Below are 21,707 nucleotides of genomic sequence, written 5' to 3'. Positions count from 1 at the left end.
CAGAACAAGGGTTAGTCGGGCTGCATTGATTGCTTGCACACTTCTATGTACAGATTGACGTTGCTCTTTTCCAATGAGAGAAACAAAAATAATCAGGAGAAAAAAAATTGAGGACTTCAATCCGTCAACAGATGGATCTCACTTAATGCCACAACACAGTGCCTGGACCCCGCTGTCCTGCATCTTTCAGCCCCATTGCAGGGAGCAAGGGGAGCACCCAAGCCTGTCAAAGTGCAGTAGCACTGTGAGCACTTTAACTCAGCAGTCCTTGACATTCACAGATAAGGACTGCAAGTTCTTTTGGTACTACAGAAATATTGACACAAAGAATATGTTTATCCCTGACTGTGGTTCTGCAGGACAAGGTGGAAATGGCAACAGCAATCTCAGGGCTTAATTTCTTTGGCCTTGCAAGGGCATCTCTGCTGCAGAGACAGCAATTCATTGATTCCTCTTTTCCTTTAACTAGTTTGGAAATTATGTTTTCTTTTTAAGTCAGAATTATAGGTCTAGAGGGAGATAAGATAGAAGAAACTCATTCTAGGCTTTTTTTTTTTTTTTTTTTTTTTTTAATGTTAATGCTCTTTGGAATATTAAAGACAGTGGGGAGCTGAGCAGAGTTTCTGATTTTCTCCCAAACTTTCTGTTCATTAAGATACTGAGAGAGAACATTAGCTGACTTCTGGCTGTTATTTTCCCAGGCTATGTTTAACTAGGTCCACTTCCAAACTTGGCCTTCTATGCAGACCTGCATTTTAATATATGGTCAAACACACCTAAGAGAAGTGCTACACCCACTGATATGCTGAATGGGCCAGGTAGTCAGACCACCTCCTGCAGCTCCTAGAGGTTCCAGAGCAAGCAGAGCAGCCCGGTTCAAGTTGTCCCTCCTGAAGATGGCTCAGGAACAGGCAGGTCTGTCAATGTGACAAAATCCACTGATTCACTTTGAGATTCAGCACCTACCTCTACTGCGTTTAAAAAACCAAAATAGACTGGAGGACGTACAGGAAGATCTGGGCCATGAGTAATCCTGGCTGTGGTTCAGGAGCAGATCTGCAATAAGCTGTATTCCCCTGCCCTCTCCTGGAAGGAATACGCAGAGCTGGGTGTGTTTGTGCAGGATCCTTGTGCTAGGGACTCTGGGCAGCAGATTGAGGTGGTGAGAGAAGATGGTCATTTTGAAGACAGTGTTTAGAAAAATGAAAAACAATGGCTGTGTTGTATCCATCATGTGTTGCCAACACCGAGTCTGCCAGAAATTGGCACATCTCTCAAAAGAATGTGAATGTTCTCAAGGAAGAGCTGCCCTGCCTGTCCGTTTGCATTGAATTGGGAAACCAAGAAGATGACCCAACCAGCAGAATCCAGAGCCTCTCCCTCACCTTAAATAGTAAACACAAAGCCTGCACAAAAACACTGGTAACCTTCGCTCAGGTCACAGGAGTGACAGGTCAGAAATGCAACACTGACACGGGACAAGTGCAAAAAGGCACATGAGAGCCCATCACTCGGCCAAGAACATGGTGAGAGCCCAGCAAGGAGATTCTTCTTTGTCCCAAACACCAAACATCCAAAGCAACACTAGTCTTGTTTTAGGAAGAGGACTGGTTAGGAAATTGCTGCTGTTAAGATAATAAGGGGAGCAGTGAACCACAAAAGAGGAGTGTGGTCAGCCTGTAAGTAAGACTATAGTTCAATAGTTGCAGTGTAGGATTATGAAACAGGAGCTCTGGAAGGACAGAACCAACCTCATGTGCACTATTTAACCTCAAAAATTTTCTCACACTTTGAGTTTTCTTTGTCCTTATGCTTCACCATGTCCTTGTAAGCCCAGCAACATGGCAGGCAAAACTCCTCCACCGTGTCATAGAATCATGCACACACTGGAAAAGACCAGTAAGATTACTATGCCCAAATGTCAACCCATCCCCACCATACAACTAGCCACGTTCCTCAGTGCCACATCTTCAAGTTGCTTGAACACCTCCAGGGACAGCGACTCCACCACTTCCCTGGGCAGCCTGTTACCATGCTTTCTGCAAGAAAGTTTTCCTAATTCCCAAACTGAACCTCCCCTTGGTGCAACTTAAGGCCATCATCAAGAGCTGAGTCCCCTCCATGTTGCTGAGGTGCTGCTCAACACAGGAGAAAGTGACACCATGCTCTGCAGAGAGACCATGAGTGAGTACTTGTGGGTAGGGGGGGGCTTCATCTTTCAAACCTTGGCAGTTCTCTCTGTTTTTCATGTTGGGGAATCACTGAAGACCATGTCAGACATCACATAGTACCCCAATAAGTTCCACAAGTGGGTTCTTTTCCCACAAAGCCTGCTTGCTGGGTTTGCAGTATGTTCAGGACATTTATCTGCCATCCCCCCCCCCCCACCATCTTATCAAAGAGATGAAATCAACGAAGCAGTTCCCGCTGCCTTGAGAGACATCTCCTATTTCCTGCTTCAGCACAGGGGTTAAGAACAACGTTTCTGTTCATCACAGAAATAAACATTAAATGAATGTTGAGTTATATCCCTCTTGTGACTAATGTTCTAGCTTGTTTTCTAACATTAATTCTTCATATACTTTTTTTTCCCTCTTACATTTGTCCAGACTCCTGTGTTCCTGGGGGAATAATTACCCACTCAGCAGTTACTCTGAAGTCCAATTGTAATAGTTGGCAAACCTCCATCCTTTCATGCAAGCTTTCAAAATAATACTTTAGCTTATTTCAAATAGCACCACTCTCTGGAACTTCTTCCCAATTTGCTTTGCCTTGGATTGATATTCATTTCACTGCTTGTTGAGAGCTGACCGCTTTGCTTGTCACAAGGCAGATATTCTCAACAGAACAATTACAAACAAACAAAAAACAGAACAGAGGGAAGGCGTGTTTAAAAATGATCCATTGTGATGTAATGGTCTATTTCCTCATCTAATGAATCCTTACTAGGAATGTAAGCAATGAAGAAAACACTGATTCAAACCTGGATTATAATTCACCAAAATACAGATGTGATCATAGCAAGTATTTTCATTCACACCAACCTTGGAGTTGTCAGAAAGTTTGGGTAAATTTTAGTCATGTGTTCTGTGACCTAAAAATGTGCATTTTCTTATTCTCTAGGGACTTGGGGACAAAACATTCACTGTACTGGCATAATAAGAAATAACTGAGAGCTGAATTCAGATCACTGGTATATACTTTTTCCTATAAACACTGCTTGGGAGGAAACCGCGTCCTTTCCCAACTGTGCTACTATTTAATTTATGTCTATATGACCAGAAGCAACCCACCTCATCTCCTTTCTCTCCGTTTTTTCCATCTGTTCCCTGAGGATAATAGTCTTGGCACTGTATGATACTGAGCAAACTGATGTTCAAAAATTGCATTTAGGTTGTCTGGTGAAGGAAATATAGCAAAAAGTTGATGACAAAGCCTTGTCTTCGGGACACTTGAGCTGTTCCAATGTCATGGGGAGTGTGGCAGATCCTGGAAGGAAAACCTGGAATCAATGAATGGGAGAGAAGAGCACATCATATTTAACTATTTCACTCTTCCTTAACTCTACTTAATGACATGCTAACTCAGTTTTTTCCTAAAATAAAGAGAGATGGCTCTAAACCTTTGAACATCATCCAGTGTTTGACCAAGTGTCTGCATTTTATTTTTCTTTTGGCCTAAGCCTGTTTTAATTGTGAGTATTTCATGAACCAGTGGATGCAGTAGGGCTCGTCTGGATAGCACGACAGCTCCTGTCACTCAAACAAGCATCACCTCCATTTTTACAGTTAAGCATTGATCACGGTAACTTGTCAGGCTTAGCTAAACTTCACTACTGTAATTCCCTTTTGCAAGCAAATTCCTGTCTTGATATCACAGCTAAGGTAAATACAGACAAGTTTCTGCTCTGCAAAGTATCACGGTGCCAGCCTACTCACAACTTTGCTAGGGTGACCAGTCAAGAACACTGACTTCGCTTTTACTCCAGAAATAAGAGAGTTATCACTGATCTGAGAGGACGGAAAAAAGGCTGGTTCTAAGACATCATTTTTCTCTTTTAGCGTGCAAAGTCAATTATAATCACAAGTGTATGTTGTTTGCAGCAACCAGCACTAACCAGGAATTTCACTGCTTGGCACAGAAGAGGATGAAGAAATCAATTGCAAACTCTGTGTCTTTATCAAAATCGATCCTGTAATTAAATATTTACCTTCAAGACTTGTCCAGCACAAAATTACTTTTTTTTTTTAAAGGATGATATCCTTCCCTCTGCTCTACATGCTAAAATCAATGTACATGGATTACTTAAACCCTACCAAATTTTACTCTCTTTTTCTTTTTATACAGTTTTAAATCTTCCAGTGTCTTTACTTCATGAACTCTCATAAATGCTTCTGCTAACATTTCAGGTCACCTCTCTGTTACTTTCCCATTCCCCTTGCTGCTTTTGCCCCATGCCCAGCTTCTGCTGAACAGCACTAATTCTGCTGAAGGAGAGGACACTGCACTGCCACAGTCACACTGGAAATCCTGTTGGACTTTAAACCTGGAAAACTCAAGCATTTCCAAAATCTTGGGAGCCGTTCTTAATCTGTCAGCATCTTTTTGGGAACGATCTAAGAACTGCCTGGGCATTCATAGGAAAACTGAAACTGTCAGATGTTCTTTCCTTCCTCCTGACCTATGTGCAGAGTTGTCAAGATGGACTGTTGCTTGGGCCAGCACACAGCCAAACAGTTGAATTAGAAGCGTCATCTCAACAACTTAAGGTTGGAATCAGCCCATTTCAACCCAGGCCTGGCAGGTGAGCACCGTCAGCAATGCTGTACCAGGTCTGGCAAAGGGCTGGCGAGACATAAGCAGTGCCAAGTCACAGCAGATCCCCTCCTACAGAGCAGCTCCACGTGTTTCACAACTTGCCTGTCCTGCTGTAGCCCCTGGGGTGCTGTGGGTTGATGGGATGGAGGTCTGTAACACCTGCTCAGGTGCACATTCAGGTCTTACCCCTCCCCACAGCACCCTGCTGCAAACAGCTGTATATGCACCACCCTGATTTCACCGTGGTTGAATGCCAGTTGAGGCTGCTGCTTTATCTGTCTGCCTTCAGGAGAGCTCAACAGCAAGTGTTCACAGCAGCTGCTAGTAGATAACATGTTCATGTTCTTTCCATCACTGCCACAGGGATGAGTACCATGCTTTACTGGCACCCTCTGTGGTGCTTGCTACTGAGGCTCCATGGCATCTGCTTTTGCTAGCCTGAGCTCCAGGCACAGGAAAGGCTGCACATCTGCTGGAGTTTTATCCCAGCCATAGGTTGAAACACAAGGGTGCTCCTTTTTAAAGCAAATTCCATTTGCTTCCAGTCTGGAACTGCAATTCTGTGCAGGGAAGGGCCAGGTGTGCAAGTTGATATCCAGCGTGCAAAGGTGGAAGCAGTGTGGCCTCCAGAAAAGCTGCAGCAGCAGCCCAGTGCCAGACTGAGGTACAGTATTGCAGCCTTTGACGTCATTCCAGCACAATCAGACTCCGGCGTCTGTTGGATAGGACATTGCACACAGTCCCCCCTCCCTGAGAACTCATTGTGCAACACCGAAACAGATTTCACTGAGGAATGAAGCCCAGCTCTGCCCTGCAGAGAATTGGCTCAGCACTGCCAGGATCAGGCCTTAACTGCACAGAAATAGATTAGATCGGTGTCAGGCTGCTCAGAAAGCTGTATGATTATTTGTCCTCAGGCAAAAACATTTTAAAATATAGAGGGGACACCAGCATGCAGCAGCAAAATGATGGATGCAAGAGCTGTGTGCCCTCCCAAGCTGAGCTGTTTGCATGAGGCAGAAGGAGAAGATTTGAACGCCACTTCAATTTGTTGCTAGGACAGTGCTCACTGCAATTGGGCTTGGGCAAAAAAAAGTAAAAGTTACCAAAATCTGGGAGGCATATAGGATAGAATCATAAAATCATAAAGGTTGAAGAAGACCACTAAGACCATCCAGTCCAACCATCAAACCGTCACCATCAATATAGCCCACCAGACTGTGTCCCTCAGCGCCACATCTCCGTGGTTACTGAGCACCTCCAGGGACGGTGACTCCACCGCTCCTGGGCAGCCTGTGCCAATGCATCACACTCCTTCTGAGAAGAATTTCTTCCTAATATCCAACCTAAACCTCCCCTGGTGCAACTTAAGGCCACCTCTGCGTATTGCTGTTACCCAGAAGCAGAGGCTAATTGCCACCTCACCATAACCCCTTTCAAGAGCTGTAGAGAGCAGTAAGGTCTCCGCTAAGACTCCTATTCCCCAGACTGAACCGTCCCAGTTCCCTCAGCCACTCATGTCATCAGTCAGAATAAGTGCTTGGAGATGTTTATGTCTTTTCTGGGATAAAGGAATCAAGGGACATTGACGGGGAAGCCAAAAGACGATTATATTTTGGGGCAGGGGGTGGGAGAAATCAGAGCATAAGGTGCAAAAGGCACAGGAAGAACTTGACACAGGCAGGAGCAAAAAAGGCCTTAGGGCTCCCAGGCAGCTCCATTGGAGCAAATGGCTCAATATTGAACTGGGGCATGGGCTGCCACCTCCAAGGAGAAGGCTGAGGGCTGGCAGTTCCATCCAGCCAAGAGAAATGAGCAGCAAAGGGGCCTCTGGCCTGGAGGATGGAGCAGCAGCAGGGCGGGCTGTGCTGCACGGGTGAGGCACAGTGCTGGAAGTGGGGATGGAGAGGTGTCCCAGCCCTCAAAGCTCAGTGAGTGAGACAAGTCCTCATAAAAACATGAGCCAGAAGGAAAGTTTCAGCAACCCAAAAGAAGAGGTGCGGGAAAGAATAAAAATGCTGAGAAGTCACCTCAAGCAGAGGCTCCTGAGCCACATTGGAAGGCAGCCACCGCATGGGACAGGGCCAGGCAGGGAACTTGGCACTTCTCAGCCCTCTCTGGAGCCCGCTGAGACAGTAGACAAAAAGTTTTGTCAGCTCAATTACTGCAGCCTCCTCCTCCCTCTTCCCCACCTTCAAGAGGAAGATGTGCCAGGAGCTTCTCTGGCTGGCTACAGGGCCACGTGCCTGCAGAGAAGCCATGTGGGCTGCTCCAAGGGGCCACAGTGAGCAACTGCATGCTGATGGAGCTGCAGGGTTCACCTCTGAAAAGAGAATGCACTGTGACCCACAGTGCGCAAAGTCCCAGATCTAACACAGCATATGAGGCATGGAAGGTAGATCAGTCAAACTGCTGCAGTTCTCACTGGGCTGATCCTAAACAACTTGAGACCTTCACTTAAGAACTGGGCTCTGTTCCTCCTGCTGCAACAAAACATGGATATATTGCAGTGGTGAAACTGCTTGCTTCACACTTTACCATTGCCAAAGACAGAAGATGATTTACAAGATGCTAGGAAAAGCATCAAGAAAATAAACAAGAGACTTCAACTAGCTCTTGAGAATGGCTTAGCCATAGCTCAGGCTCAGTAAGCACTGAAAAGTCTACATGAAACCAAATATGAGGATAACAGAAATCTAAGCATTCTTACAAGAGCATTTCCCACAGCCAGCACTGATCCGAGCAGCTTTAACAAGCTTCATTAAATTAAATTTGGGAAGCTTGCAAAGGGGTACTGGCCAGAGGGGCTGGATCTGAAGGACAGGCACCAGCTGGCTTTCACTGCAGGGTACAGCCTTGGGATCAGCAAACTTCAGTCTGTGTAACACGTGGCAGGCCACTGCAGAGCATGCAGCACAGCAAGCACTTGCAGGCTCTTCTCCATGCCTGGATAGTGTCCTGCTGCGTTCCTATAATTTGAATGTTAGCTGCTGTATCAAGATGTTTCCCAGTGAGACAGAGGCTGCCAGCCTGAGCCTGAACCAAAGCTGCTCCAAAAAGTCGTGATTTACTTTGGACACGCTGCTGCTGGCAGGGGGAAAAGTGATGGGAAAGCAGAGAGCTCACCGAGCTGCTCCTCTAGCACCAGCTGAGCAGAGCCAACATTTCACAACCCCTGGGGAGATGGATGGGAAGGGAAACCATTTCAGTGGGCACCTGAATGCAATCAAGCCTCTTCAGCAACAGAAACGACTGTCATCCCTGTGCCGTGCCTCAGCCTTCCAGCGTTGCAAAATCCCTCCTCATGTTATATGCAGGCAGTAGGGTTTCTAATTTAGAAGCTGCGCTGGAACAAGAACAGAAGAGGCATTCAGGGGTAAGGGTTTCATCTGGCACAAATCTGCAGTCACCAGCGAGATTGCTGCTGTACCTGAAAGCAGCTCCCACCAGAAGCTCTGAGCACCACTGCTCCCATTCCCTCAATGACAAGTCCACCCTCTATCTCCGGTATGGCCATTTAGATGTAGCAGCTGCTAGGTTCAACTCAAGGAGAGATCACAAAACCTGTGGAGGAGCAGCCCTCAGCCCAAAGGCAGCAATGCTGGTGCTTGCTCCAGGCAGCCCAGCTGTGCTTAGCACACGGTGCTGATAAGGAGAGATGCTGGTGCAATGTGGGAAGTAAGGAAGTGGTAAGGAGGAAAACATCAATTAACCTTATCTCCTCACTAAAATCACTAAAATCAGATAGCAGCATGGGAGCCAGTTACTAAGCCCTCAGTAGTCAACAAGACACCTCCAGAAGGAGGATGGGCAGAGAGCTCAATGCAATGAGAACCGAGTCAGACAGAGCCACTTTCCAATGGCACGACCTCAGGAGACATCTGTCTGCATCTGAGCTGAGGAAAAAAGGGTTTTCCCACAAACCAAAGGGATCCGTGGGGAGCAGGTGTCATTCAGCAATGACAGCATTCACACCTAGGAAGAGAGAACAGCCAAAAAAAAAATCAAATGAAGTTACATTAGAATTAGTGTTGGCAGCACTGCTATGAGAGAATGCTCAGAGGAGGGAGAGAGGTTTTAGGTCCTGTCTGTAAAGGCTCTGGGGACAAGCACCATTTAGAGTGTGACCAGTTCTGTGTCTTGTTGCCTGGGACTTTTGCCCCATCTTGGCAAAGAAAGAGCGTGACAGCTCAGGAGGACCCATCCCCTCATCTGTGGGCTCTGAGAACAAGAGCTTGAACAAAGTGAGCCCCTGTCTGCACCCAGCACTGGAACAGGAAGGTCAGGAGCAGTGGCAGAGCCTTGTTACTCAGATGACGCTTTTCCTTTGTCTCTTAGGAAGGAATTGTAGACTAGGACAAGACCAAAGAACTGCCAATCTGTAACAGAGCAGCTTCCAGCAGAGGCCAAGTTTGGATGTATTGGAGGAAAATCTTCGATAGCATCCCAGTTCCAGGAAGAGTGTAATACGTTGAGTGTTTGCTCATGTTGGGATAGCTGCAGAACCACAGCAGGGCAGACAGGCTATTTATAAGTGTATCAGATGTCAGCTAAGCTCTCTGCACTTTCTGCGGAGCACACAAGCCTAATGAGAAAGGACACAGACAGAGAAGAGCAAATGTGCACAAGTTAAAGAGGTGTCCATTAATACAATACATATCAGGAAGAACAGCAGCTGGCCCCGTGCCCAGCACTGGTTACAAGGCTTCTCCAAGCCAAGGAAGATCACTTTACTACCAGCACCGTGAGAAAAAAAGGCTGAGAATGCTCAGTTTGATGGCTGTGCATTATTAGATGGAGAACTGTTTGCCCCTGAAAAAAGAAGGATCCAAACCTATTCATAGATATTTCATTATGCCCTAAGTATGTGGTGTGTAACAAAACAAGAGGCCTGCTAAAGAGTTATTTACCTCTCTCCAAACCTACTACAGGAGAGCTAAAATAGATCTAAGCACAGTCAAAATATAGTTGTTCCAATTAATGTTCCAGCTAGCATCTGCTCTTTTTAATTAGTTGAAGTCTGGTTTCGTCTGGAGACAGAATTGCTGAGCAGAAGCACGCTGGCTTCTTTTCTGCTTAGCCTGCTCTTCTGATCTCTCCTGGTCTTTGGAAACTTTTTCCCCACTTCACAGAGGCTAAAGCCTCTTGTGCACTCAGTGCTCACAGGTTCTCCATACATTTCATTGCAATCAGCTTCAAATCTGTTTCCAGTAAAAGGAAAACTGAGTTTTTGCAGATGGCCTCCCTACCACGCACACACATCTCTGTGTTTGTGCATTGTTTTGTTTACTGACGACTCAGTTTTCTTCTGCATGCAGGCATTTTTGTTGAGCAGATGCAAGTGGAAGAAGGGCTCCCCAGAACCTGTTAACCTTCCTGTTTTGCTCGAAGCTTGCTGATCCTTCACCTCACCCTTTGTAACGCAACCTTAGAGGATCTGCATGTTTCAGTTGCACACAGATGAATAATTTACAAGCCACGGCTGTTGGAACAAACAAACTCCTGCTCTGCCCTTCTGCTCTGTCCAAGCCCTCGATGGCTCGTCTTAAATTTCCTTCACTTTGCTAAAACCTCCAGGACTTCAGCAGCATTCAGAAACCTTTAAAGGAGAAACTGGTGAGGGAATTGCAGAGTGGCATTGCAGAGCAGCAAACAGCACCCACAGCAAGTATTGCTTTTATCTCTGAGCAGGGCATTGACCTGTTGTACAAACTCCGGGTAGGAAAGCCACTGGCAAAGCAACCTCAGATGTAATATTTACCCAAGAGGAGACATTTCAGTGGAAAACAAACTACAGGATCTGCTGACATCCTGGTGGAGAAAACAGTGGGCATTCACTCAGGTGCAGTCAATGGGATAGGAACAGGATGTGGAAACTTTCTAGCATTTCCAAGTACAAGGCTGCCCTTGCATGAGTTTTCACTATCCATGCACAGCTACAAGAAGCCCCATGCGTGGTATCAGTGCTTCTCTGAGCCCCACAGCTCCACACTTGGATCAGAGATGCAAACTGAGGGTCCTGCAAGAAAACAGCCAGGCTGGCACCTAACATTTACAAACCACATTGCCGGTACCCAGCGATGCCTCATTCTCTGGCAAGAGAAGGTAGATCCTATGAGCTGCCCTGGGGATATGAGCCACAGTTTTGGATCACAGATAATAGCTCCTGTCAGAGCTTCTCTGGAGCAACAGACAGGATTGAAACAGCTCTGGAGCAAAGTGAATAGCAGGGTTGTTTTTATCTTTAATCCTTTCCACATGAGCAGAAATGGTTTGGAGCCATAAAGCATGTGCTCTCTTTTGCAGCTCTTAGAAATTAGCCTGACCCATGACTTCAGGAATCCTTCTTGTTCTGACCCACATGCCCCTCCGAAGGAACTATGTGTGCAGGGTGCATGGGATCACCGGTTCCACCACCACAAACAGCAGCTTCGCCATCTCCCTGAGCACAGACTGGCACTGACAGAAGCAATCCCACCATCCCATGCGTCTCTTCCTCAGCCCATCATGGTGAGCAAAATAAAAGGATCTTTTCCTCGGGCAGGGTATTTTTCAGCTGGATTGGTTCCCATGCAGTCACAGCAGCTGTAGTTTTGCCACAAAGCAAGCGCCAGGAAAACGGCTGGAATGGTGCCTTAAGAGCTTAATGTAAAATCACGAAGTTGCAACCTCGTGTTCCTGGGTCAATTGTCCCTGCAAATAGCAAGAATTTATAGCCTTGGTTAGGCAAGTCTCTTTGGCTTCAGCTCACTGTGACTCTCTTTACAGTGGGCCAAATGCAAACTCCTAGGCCCCAAATGTACTTAGCTTTGAGGGAAAGCTGGAACTATTCTTCGATTTGGGATTAGGACTAAACAGTTCTTCAGAACTGGCCTTGAAATTGTAACAATATCGTTTACTTATATCATTACCAAAGCAAGGCAGTGGGGCCATTCAGGGGCCCAAGCTCAGCCTCCTAGACCTTGCCTCCTGCTATTTGGAGAACATCTGAAATCTGCATCCTTGGAGGTTTTCAAATCAGCTGGGAAAGGCCTCGTGCAGCCTGAGTTAGCCCTGCTTGGAGCAGGAGGTTGGACCTGGAATCAGGAGCTAGCAGAGCCTCACACAAACATGGCTGGAGATGGCTGAACCACAAAGCAACACCATTTGGGAAGGACCACTGAAGGCCTTTTGGTCTTCATGTTGGGTGAGGTAGCCCAGGAAGACACTGGAAGTAAGGACCAGTGGCAGGATGACCTGAATAAGTCCTGCTCCACCAGCCTGTTTGCCAAGAGGAGAGCTGAGCTGGCAGCTCTTCTTGCAGAGCAGTCTCTGGGGGTATTTCTCCTTCAAGAGCCAGAGGCTTTTCTTGGTGCCCCTCGTGGCTGGAAAACTCACCTATAACACAAAAGGATGGGAAATGGGGGTCACTGAGCCCTGCAGTACAAGATTGCTGCCAACCTGTAGCTGGCCTCTAAAAAAATTCACCTTGAGATAAAATCCCTCCTTGAAGAAAGCTTCAGATGAAGGGAAAGGGTAAGCAGCAGTGCTGTTGGCAGACCACAGTCAGACAGAGCTGGCCACCTCCAGTAGAGCACTTATACTGTATGTGCTATGGGCCTCAATCCCTTCCTCCTGCCTTGATTGCTACCCTGGAAACCGGCTCTGATTTGCCTTTCTTCCTCTTGGGATGCGCTGGGTTCTGCAGATGCATTGTTCAGCAGGAAAAAGAAAAACAAGAGCTCCAGAGAAAGAAAATAACCACCAATCCATGTGGTGTTTCTGTGCCACTTGCTGTTAGTTAGGTTGTTCCCTTTGTGTGGTGTGTATCAGGGCACACTTTGAAGAAATTGAAGTGGAAAAACTTAAACAAATGAGTCTCCTTGAGAAGACTTCAGGCAATGGGGAGATGGCTGCTCAGTGACCTGAGCAGTATCCTAGGTACACAGGGAGTTTCCTGTAAAGATAAGACTACAAAGGAATATTTATTTACCGAGATACTTCTTTAGCTTTCATCTCTGGCAGCGTTTCTCAATCAGCCATTTCAAAATGTTTTGCCAACACTAATTAACCCTCACAGCACCTCTGGGGTAGGGATCAGCATCCCCATGTCAGAAAAGGAGCAGAGAAGGCAAGCAACTCCCTCCAAGGAAGAAATAAATGGAGCAAAGAAATAAACATATCACAGAATCATTAAGGTTGGAAAAGATCTCTAAGATCATCAAGTCCAAACGTATACCTATCACCAATATTGCCCACTAAGCCATGTCCGCACCTATACGGTTCTCGAACAACTCCAGAGACTGCAACTCCACCACCTCCACCCACACCTTCATTTGGAGACAAGAATATCCTGCAGACCCAAGTCTACGCCATAACAAAACCCTCCCCTAAAGGCCCCCGGGTCTGCAGACATCATCCTGTTGGAAACACAAGAGGCAATCCTCAACTCTTTTCATGCAAACAGCTTGTCTTCCCCAGATCTACATCAGGGAAGCACAGACCAGGCATTTAATAAGGCCCAAAATGCGGTGCCCTGAAGCTAAACTGCACAACCAGAAATCCCTAACGAGCTACAGCACCAGTCAGCTGCACAGCCTACACCACCAAGCAGCCTTTCCCATGATGTGCACATGATATTTATTCCATTCATTAACCAAGTTAATGGTGGCTAAGAATAGACCCCAGATGCCCTTCTGGCCTTAAAAACTTCTTTGCCCTCAAGGAAACACAAAAGCCTAAGTGGCTCATGGCACGTCCGGGATATGAGCCACCAACACCATTTCCACATTTCCCAAAACACATTTCTGATTTTAAATAATCACTGTTCCAGTTTTGGGAAATCAGAGTTTAGCACAAAACAGAGCAATGGATATATAGATATCTGCATGATGTAGGGGTTAGGCCAGACAGAGCTGTAGCTGTTCCAATGCCTTTGTTCTCTATGTTATCTGTTTCTGTGATAGCTATTACTGCAAATTTGTAATCCTGTAATAAACTGGTATTTGCGAACAAAGGGCATTTGATATTACACCTTCAGAAAAGTGTATTTTAAGTACAATTTACTCCTAAATTATTTTTTTTATAATGGAAATTATTCTACAGTCTTATTTTTGATACATACTCCCAGTACATCTGGGAAATTTCCTAAAATATATCAAAAAAAATCCTATGGTTTTTGTATCATTGCTAAGAATCAAAGTACTCGTGTACTGAATAAAGATTATTATTATTTTTTTTTTTTCCTCTGTAAGCATTTCCCTTCTGTTGCCTAAGTCCAATCTCTTGATAATCAGCAATCACGGAAAAGAATTAAAACAATCAAATGGGATTTTGCACTTACAGAAAAGTGTGCTATTTATTGCATGACTTATTCAGATGGAAAAAGCTGTTTGGAAACCTATCTGTAAATAAAGGAAACTGCTATTTTGGAAAGCCAGAATTATTTTAATAGAGAGTCTAAAGAAGAATGTGATCCATTTGGAATTGATTTGGTCTTCTCAGAAGCAGGAAAGAGAAAATACAGAAACCGAAAATCGTTTCCTCCGTAATTCGCTTTCCTCAACTGATAGTTTATCAAGTCATAAAGAACCATAAAATCACTTAGGTTGGAAAAGGCCATCCAATTCAACCCCAGCCATCCGCACCGTGCCCACTGACCACATCCCTCAGTGCCACGTCTCTACACCCCCAGGGATGACGACTCCACCACTCCCTGGGCAGCCTGTGCCAGTGACTGAAAACTGCAGTCACTTCCACTGTCAGGACTCCAGCTCCCAGTTCCACATCCCAGTGCTTTATTGCAGAGATGGGGTTAAGCACCTGAGCCCCTTTTCTACCTGAGAACTTAGGGATGCATAGTAGTACCTGTGTCATGATGCTTCTCACTGCAGCTGGACCCTGTGAGCCTTTTCTCTGCTGCACCAGGCCAGGAACACTTGTCCCAAACACAGGGAGCCCAGCTACAAGAGTCACCCAGCAGCAGGAGCCCAGGTTTCTATGGCAGCACAAACAGAATATCAACAGCACAGTGCCAGCCGTATCCATGCCTCTGTCCCTGTCCAACCACGGCTGTGAGGAGCGTGGAGTCCATGGGGTGAGAAGCCAAAAAACTAATGGGGGGAGGGCACCTACATCATTTTCTTTTGTTGTCAGCATCGGATGTAACGCTGTACTCAGACAAGAGGAGGTCTGAGATCATGGGAGATCTCAGGCGTTAGCAGTCTCTGCCTCCGTGTGTGAGCTGGGGGTGTACAGGGGGATGGGGCACAGTGGTGGGATAGAGCCCCACAGATCCAAACCTGGAGTCGCTTCCCTTCTCTGCGAGTTCCAGCACTGTGTATTATTTGAGTGTACAAAACACAAGCTTGCTGTGTACTCTGGGAAGATGATGGATGAATCTTCTTCTGTCATTTTTAGAATTGTTTGCATGTTTACTTGGTTATTCTGTGCGGTTTTTTTTTGTCTTTTTGTTTTTTTCCTGCTGCACAGCAGCTTGATGAAATGGAAAATCACTGAATAACTGTTTCTATAGATTAAAACCCTGAATGCTTTATCTGATTCACGTCCTGCTGGACACTGATGTGTAGCTACTGAAGCGTAAAAATGTAAGAGGCAGTGAGATATATATGCCAAATGATTCCAGCAACAAAGCAGTTTCTATTTGCATTATAGAGTGTAATAATTGTAATTAGCACAACCAGTGCTTCTACAGCTTTTGGAATTGTTTCCAAAGTGCTGCGCAAACAATCTATTAGAAAAATCAACAATCTCAGACCAAGAATGTTTATAAATTGATCTTAGAAATGGCTCTGTATCCTTTGCTAAAGGTAATATAAAGTGCTTTTTATTTCAGGGAGCTTCACTGACAGCTTATTTTCCACCTGCCAGTATCCTCTGCCTAGTCCTGCTTTCCAGTCCTATTCCTTGCAGCAGAAATTGGAACAACCCCGTGGAACAATAAGGTTTTTATGGAAAGGCTTTTGGGTTATAGAAGTCAAGGTGTGCTCTAAGAGGGCCAAACACTCAGGTGTTTGCTACAATCACCCCACATATTTCACAAAGTGTATTCACCAAATACTGCTTTTGGAAAGGATTTTGGAGTGGGTACTTCAAGACCAGAAAAGGAGAGAGAAAACATTGGGGTGCATTACAAACTGCTTTAGTTCTACCTCAGACTGCATCTCATCTGTGCTGAAAGTCTGACACCTGAAGAATAAGACACTAATTGGGCAGCTGCAGAAACACAGCCAATAGGAAACACATCACACCAAGGACATACAGGGAAATTAGGCCAGATGAGTTTAGCTCAAAATACATAAAAACTGGAGGCTGTTCACAGCAAATAATGATGCTTTAAAATAGCCTTAAAACTAGCTCAAGCGGAAGAGGATATTTTCTGCCGTGCTTATGGTTGTATGGATCAGGAATACAGCAGCAGAATTACATCAACTGAACCAGTACCAGGACTCTGCCTTTTTTGATTCAAGGATAACTGTAACAATGATCTATCTGTTCTCTGTGAGTGAGATCATTACAATTATGCCTTTTCCCCTAGGACCTGCAGCAAAGACTACAAAGGAGACTGGTTTCAGAGAAACTAAAAACTAACTTTCATCGCTGTGCCAGCCTAAAATTAAACGTGACCAAATTTCCTACAGCATGTCTGTGCTGTCCAGCAATCATTCAGCCTTATCACAAGAAACCCACAGCACTTACAGTGCTGGAACAACTTCTGGTAAGAGCTTCAGGGAATAAAACTGTTGCTTGCGAACCAGCAACGTGCAGATGAAAGTGTGGGTTTGGATCAGAACTGGAACTTGGTGGTTAAGATCCAGAAAGCCCCGAGGTCCATTGCTGCTGTAAAACCTCACTGCATCAGTCTCCAGCAGGTCTCAGTTGATTAATTTGTTTATGCTTTTCTTTGGGCCAGAATCAAGGATGCCACTTGTATATGAAGAGTCAGTCTGTGAGAGTCTCTCTTCTAAACCTGGAATGGAAACCTACCTTGTGTCAGGTAAGGTCACGATGCTCCAGCAGTTTTCTGTTCTTTGGTCAGAGAGGTCTGTGTTCATAGTCTTCTGCCCATGATCAGATAAGACAGGCTCCCAAAAGCTTCAGTAAGTGTTCTGCCCGAGGAAAACAGTGAACAAAGACTTCAGTAAATGAGGTTAGGGTATGGGAAGACAGAATGCAAAGGAACGCAGCTCTTGGCTCTGCAGAAGGGCAAGGAATGAATCTTCCCTCTGATAGATCTCCTTGTACAGCCAAGGTCTGAGGTCCTGACTCCCTTTTTTTCTTGATCACTCAGATACTAATTTGAGCTTGAGCATCTATCAAAGTTGATTTTATATCCCACTGTGAAATCATGAAGCCGAGTATCACCTTGCACAGGAGTAAACAGTGCCCTGCTCTCCAGGATCAGACCTGCCTAAAGCTTTCCTATTTTACAGATAAACAAATTGTCTTCAGGCTTTGACAACTAAGGGCTTAAGCTTACATTAACAGTTATGACTTACATCTTAAACTCACCTCATTGCCTCTCCAGAGAGGACTGCACGCCTACCAGTAACAAGAGGATGGAAGAGACCCAGGTGGCACTTAGTATATTGAGGTTTCTAATCTTGGATTGAGTTTGTTAAATGCTAATATTAAATGTTAAAGCTAGCAGGCAACTGCCATCAACCAGAAGCCAACTCAAGAGACATGTTGCCACAATGCAGCAGATCCAAGTCCCTTTGCACTGGCTTCTGACATCCTGCCTTGTATCTTCTACATCCTTGTCCATTTCTTGCAGAATTCCCAGAAGAGGATAAAGAATCCATTTACAAAAATCCATTTACAGTTCCTCCAGATATTGATATTTTTGCAATAAGGAACAAGGAAAGAAAAAAGGCAAAGGAGGTATGTATGTTCTTTACACCCATGTGTTACTCAAGAGGCCCACTAGGGCAGGCAACTAACCAACATAAAACCAGACCATGCATAAGGAAAACAATACCTGCTAAATTCAGCTCAGATTCCCCCTTATCAGCTACAGATTCACTGAGATCCATGATGTGAGATTAACCTTACACAGAGCAGTGTGAGCACAGACCTGCTAGTTGCTATTGCACAACCTATGCACTATCATTTTGCTTCCATACCCAAAGGTAGGTTTGCCACTTTCTCCTGTTCCTGGAGAAGATGCCTGCTAGTGCTGCTAGTGTTGATTATCTGCAGAAAATTTTGGTGCAAGGTCTCTCTCCTTCCAGTTCAACAGCCCTAGGAAGAAGGAGAACATGGGCTTCATGCCTTAAGTTTCTCTCCATAAAACAATGAATTACAACCCAACAGAGCTGGGTCTCTGGAATGTCTCTTTCTTTCTTATTTCCACTGAGAATTTTCTCTAGGGCACATGATCCAGCAGCACTGGGAAATCACAGAGAGGTTATGATGTCTCAGAAAGGCCTAAGCATTGATGCAGCTGCAGAAACCAAGCAGTGATGTGAAAGCAAGAGGTCTTTGTTACTAAATCACAAAGGGAAGCCTCCCAACAAGCTTATGCAAGCCTCCTCAGCTGACTGATAATTTGATTTTAGCTTGGGTTCAAGGTCATTAAGTATGAGGAAGGGCACCAAGGATGTCTGCTGAGCATTGCCCTCAGCCTCACCTGCGCCCAATCTGTACAGAGGGCAACGAATTACAGACCTCAGCCCATGTGAAAGCACTGAGTATGAACAACATTTCACCTTCCAGAGAGCTTTGGAGTGGGTTTCAAGAGCTTCTCTTAACCCAGACTTAGGCATTTACATCAGCAGGTTATTAGTAGCTGCAAATTTCTAGACTGTGAATGAACACTTGATGTCACTAAAAACCACAGCAGACAAAACAGATTATCAGTTTGTCCACATAATTGACTTCCTATAGGAACGTGAAAAGATGAAGACCATGAAAATTCATGAGAAAATGACTTACTCTGCTAAAAACAAGGCAAAGGAAAAGGGGTTTAGGAAAGCTTTGCAAAAGGAAGAGGAAGAAGAAAACAGAAAACAGGCAACAGATGAAGAGAGACTGAAAGCTCTTCAGGAGTGTCTTTCATGGAAGATAGCCATTAAAAAAGGTAGGAAGTGGTTCCTGTCTTCGTAGCAGCGCTGTTCAGCTGGAGAGCAGCCTAAATCAAAAATCAAAAAGGGGATGGGACTGGCAGTTCTAGCTGACCTTGGTGAGCTCCTGTAGGCACAGCAGTTACCTGCTTCACCTTGATAGCCTGTGTGTGGCTGCGCTGTGTCCATCTCATGCCTTTACATTTGCAGCAGATGTCACATCACCAGGGCAGCCTGGGTTCCAGCATCCCCTGTGGCTTCCACAATAGCTCTGAGCCCTGGGAGGCAGCACAGAAATCAGCTGAGAGCTTGCAGGACCTCGTGTTGTGAGGACATTTTTACTAAGCTGACCTGGAGCTGGATTTTGGTGTACATGAACCTGTCGTTTTCTGCCTCTGACAGAGGAGAAGCTTTGCCATTAATGTCTAGAGAACCAAATTTGATCTTTGTAAGGACAAGATTCTCCCCTCAATTCTACTTGTTTTTACAGAGTCCATTTGAAACTGATCAAAACCGGTGTCAAAATGGTATTAAAATAATCAGTCTTGCTAGCTCCAGTGCCAACCACATCCATCCAACCAGCTTATAGCTGCTACCATATTCACTGTTCTTTGCATGACCATATTTCTTCCTGTCATCTGATGAATTTTTTGTCCTCATTTCAGATTATCCACTAGAAAAAGAAACTTTCCGTGACTACATAAATGATAGAAGAGAGATATTTTTACTTGAGGTACTTGGTTTTCTTTAAGAATGTTACTCTCTGCTCGTTTAATTGTCCTTCATTGTTGCCTAAGGTTTTTGTTTGTTTTCAAGAGATCCATTGCCTAGAGGTTACATCAGCAGGGCATATATCAGATCTCATTAACTTGATTGTCCAAGCCACATGTTAAAGACACTTATAGTCTATAGACCATCAGTCCACTAAGAAATGAAATAGGCCATTCACATCACCCAGTGGCTGCCATCCAATTATTTCCTCCTTAATTTGCAGAATACACACATATACTGACCTTCTGGCTTTTGCTCTACTCATATAATTTATCCCTGAGAGCCATTATGAAATCAAAATGACATTGGAATATCCCCATTATTCATCTCTATTGTTGTGCTATAACACTGCTGAATCATCTTTGTCGCTGCTTATTTGTTGTGTTACTTCTGAAATATCTCTGGTCTCTATGTGCCTAGTTTGCACTAAGACATGTCTTGTTTTGAGTCATTACCTTCTGCCAACAACTGTAAGGCAAGAAGGTAACCAAGAGCAAAGCCAAACCAACACACCTTTAGTATCAACCAATGTGACCATGTTATCTTTTGGGTTCATTTCAGTATGCCATAGCAGTAAAGAAAGAAGAGATTCAAAAGTTGGAGAACATAGCAAAAAAAGAGGAAAGAAAACTGGAAAAGGCTGAAAACAACCTGGAGAAGGATATTGCCGTATTTGATGAGTTCCTGAAGGAGAACCATAAAAGCTCCATTCAAGCCCTGAAAATGTAATGGAAGTTGAGGGAACCATCCATGCAACTCTTTTGCATTGGATAAAGGAGGCTTTTCGCTTGACATTTCCCAGAGGGTTTTGGATAGTATCCAACCTCAGATTCCCTGCATCTGGGTTTTCCCAGAGTTACAGTCCTGGTAGTTTTTTCTCTCCACACATTCAGTGAAAGAGAAGGAACCAGTAGCTGGGAAATCCCCTCATTAATGAAGCCTTCAATTTGTGTGCAGTAAAGAATCCACCATTGTTCCCACCACCTCACAATACTTATAACAGGCAGACTCTTCTCCCTAACCCCTCACAGCAGGAACAGTCCCTGAAGCAAAGCAAGCCAGGCACTTCGGCCCATTACATAAAGGCAGAGCAGAAACTGATGCTTAGCAGCAGCCAAATTAGGAACACTCTGACCTGGAAGTGCTGCTGGACCCCACGCTCCCTTTGCCAAGGCAGGGCCTTCAGGCAGGAAACAAATGTCACTGATGGTGTGTCCTCATCTACAACAGAGAGGTTTCTAGGGTTCCTCCCCATCTTTTTATCCATGTTACATGCATCTCAGCTCACTACCTCTTTATTGCTAAACTGTTTTGTGACTCATTTTGCTGTATTTTTCTCTAGTGCTGAAAAAGAATCCGCAGTGAAAGCAAAGAAAGTAGTAGAGATCCACGCAATTAGTTCCCAAATAATGAGCCTCCAAAGGTAAGAATCACACACTATCCCTGCCTAGCCTTTACCAGCCCCTGCAACACAGAGAGGTTCACATTTATCTCCGTGTGCACGAGGACACAAGCTCCCTGTCCCTTCTCTAGGTGTAGTTGAGTGTCAGGGGTTAAAAACAACTCGCTCAAACAGGGGCTTTCCTCCCTGCTAACAAACTGCCCACTTTTCCCACCCCAGTGATATAACCAGATTTGAGAATTCTCTGCGAGAGTACAAGATGTACAGAGACTTCCTCTATCAGCTATCTCCAAAAGAATGGCAGGAGGAATATGAAAAAAAGCGTGAAAAGAAGTTGAAAACAGCATCCAAAGCTGACAAAGGAAGTGCCTTGGAGAAGGGTAAGTGCCATGGCAGAACTGCCCACTCCTTTATAGTGCAGCCTCGTGCTCCAGCTGTCCATCTCCTCTTGTGTCCAGGCCAGGGTCTGACCATTGGGATGAGTGTAAGTGGTATAGATGTGCCAGTTTCTCTGCCGTCTGCAGAAAGTTTGAACACAAGTTTATCATCGGGGACCAGACCACGGCTCAAAAGCCTCCTGAAACCTCTCACAACAGAAAATCTGTAAGTACCTGACAAAAAAAAAAAAAAAAAAAAAAAAAAAAAAAAAAAAA

The 21,707-nt window shown here is 45.0% G+C and overlaps 1 protein-coding gene and 1 long non-coding RNA gene across 3 annotated transcripts in view; one reads left to right on the top strand and one right to left on the bottom strand.

The window, feature by feature from the left end:
• Positions 1-2,430: 2,430 nt before the first annotated feature.
• The window catches only part of LOC122163046, a 20,725-nt gene continuing 1,448 nt past the window's right edge, over positions 2,431-21,707 (bottom strand). The window contains exons 2-3 of one of the 2 annotated variants that reach the window (XR_006169772.1): positions 16,804-16,925; positions 2,431-3,502 (exon numbers count right to left, since the gene is read on the bottom strand). This is a non-coding gene — a long non-coding RNA (uncharacterized LOC122163046). The remainder of the gene's footprint in view (positions 3,503-16,803; positions 16,926-21,707) is intronic. The other variant, XR_006169773.1, reaches the window with a different exon arrangement.
• The window catches only part of CFAP100 (cilia and flagella associated protein 100), a 10,432-nt gene continuing 5,183 nt past the window's right edge, over positions 16,459-21,707 (top strand). Inside the window, exons 1-8 of the mRNA XM_042823877.1 lie at positions 16,459-16,534; positions 16,730-16,813; positions 17,594-17,700; positions 18,706-18,898; positions 19,547-19,614; positions 20,214-20,377; positions 20,995-21,075; positions 21,274-21,657. Of these exons, the coding sequence (XP_042679811.1) occupies positions 16,459-16,534; positions 16,730-16,813; positions 17,594-17,700; positions 18,706-18,898; positions 19,547-19,614; positions 20,214-20,377; positions 20,995-21,075; positions 21,274-21,657 (1,157 nt within the window). The remainder of the gene's footprint in view (positions 16,535-16,729; positions 16,814-17,593; positions 17,701-18,705; positions 18,899-19,546; positions 19,615-20,213; positions 20,378-20,994; positions 21,076-21,273; positions 21,658-21,707) is intronic.

The sequence above is a fragment of the Centrocercus urophasianus genome, unplaced genomic scaffold (genome assembly GCF_019232065.1).
Source record: "Centrocercus urophasianus isolate 14NV4802_14NV808 unplaced genomic scaffold, USGS_Curo_1.0 seq_22, whole genome shotgun sequence".
Lineage (NCBI taxonomy): Eukaryota > Metazoa > Chordata > Aves > Galliformes > Phasianidae > Centrocercus > Centrocercus urophasianus.
This window is presented reverse-complemented; position numbering and strand designations above follow the sequence as displayed.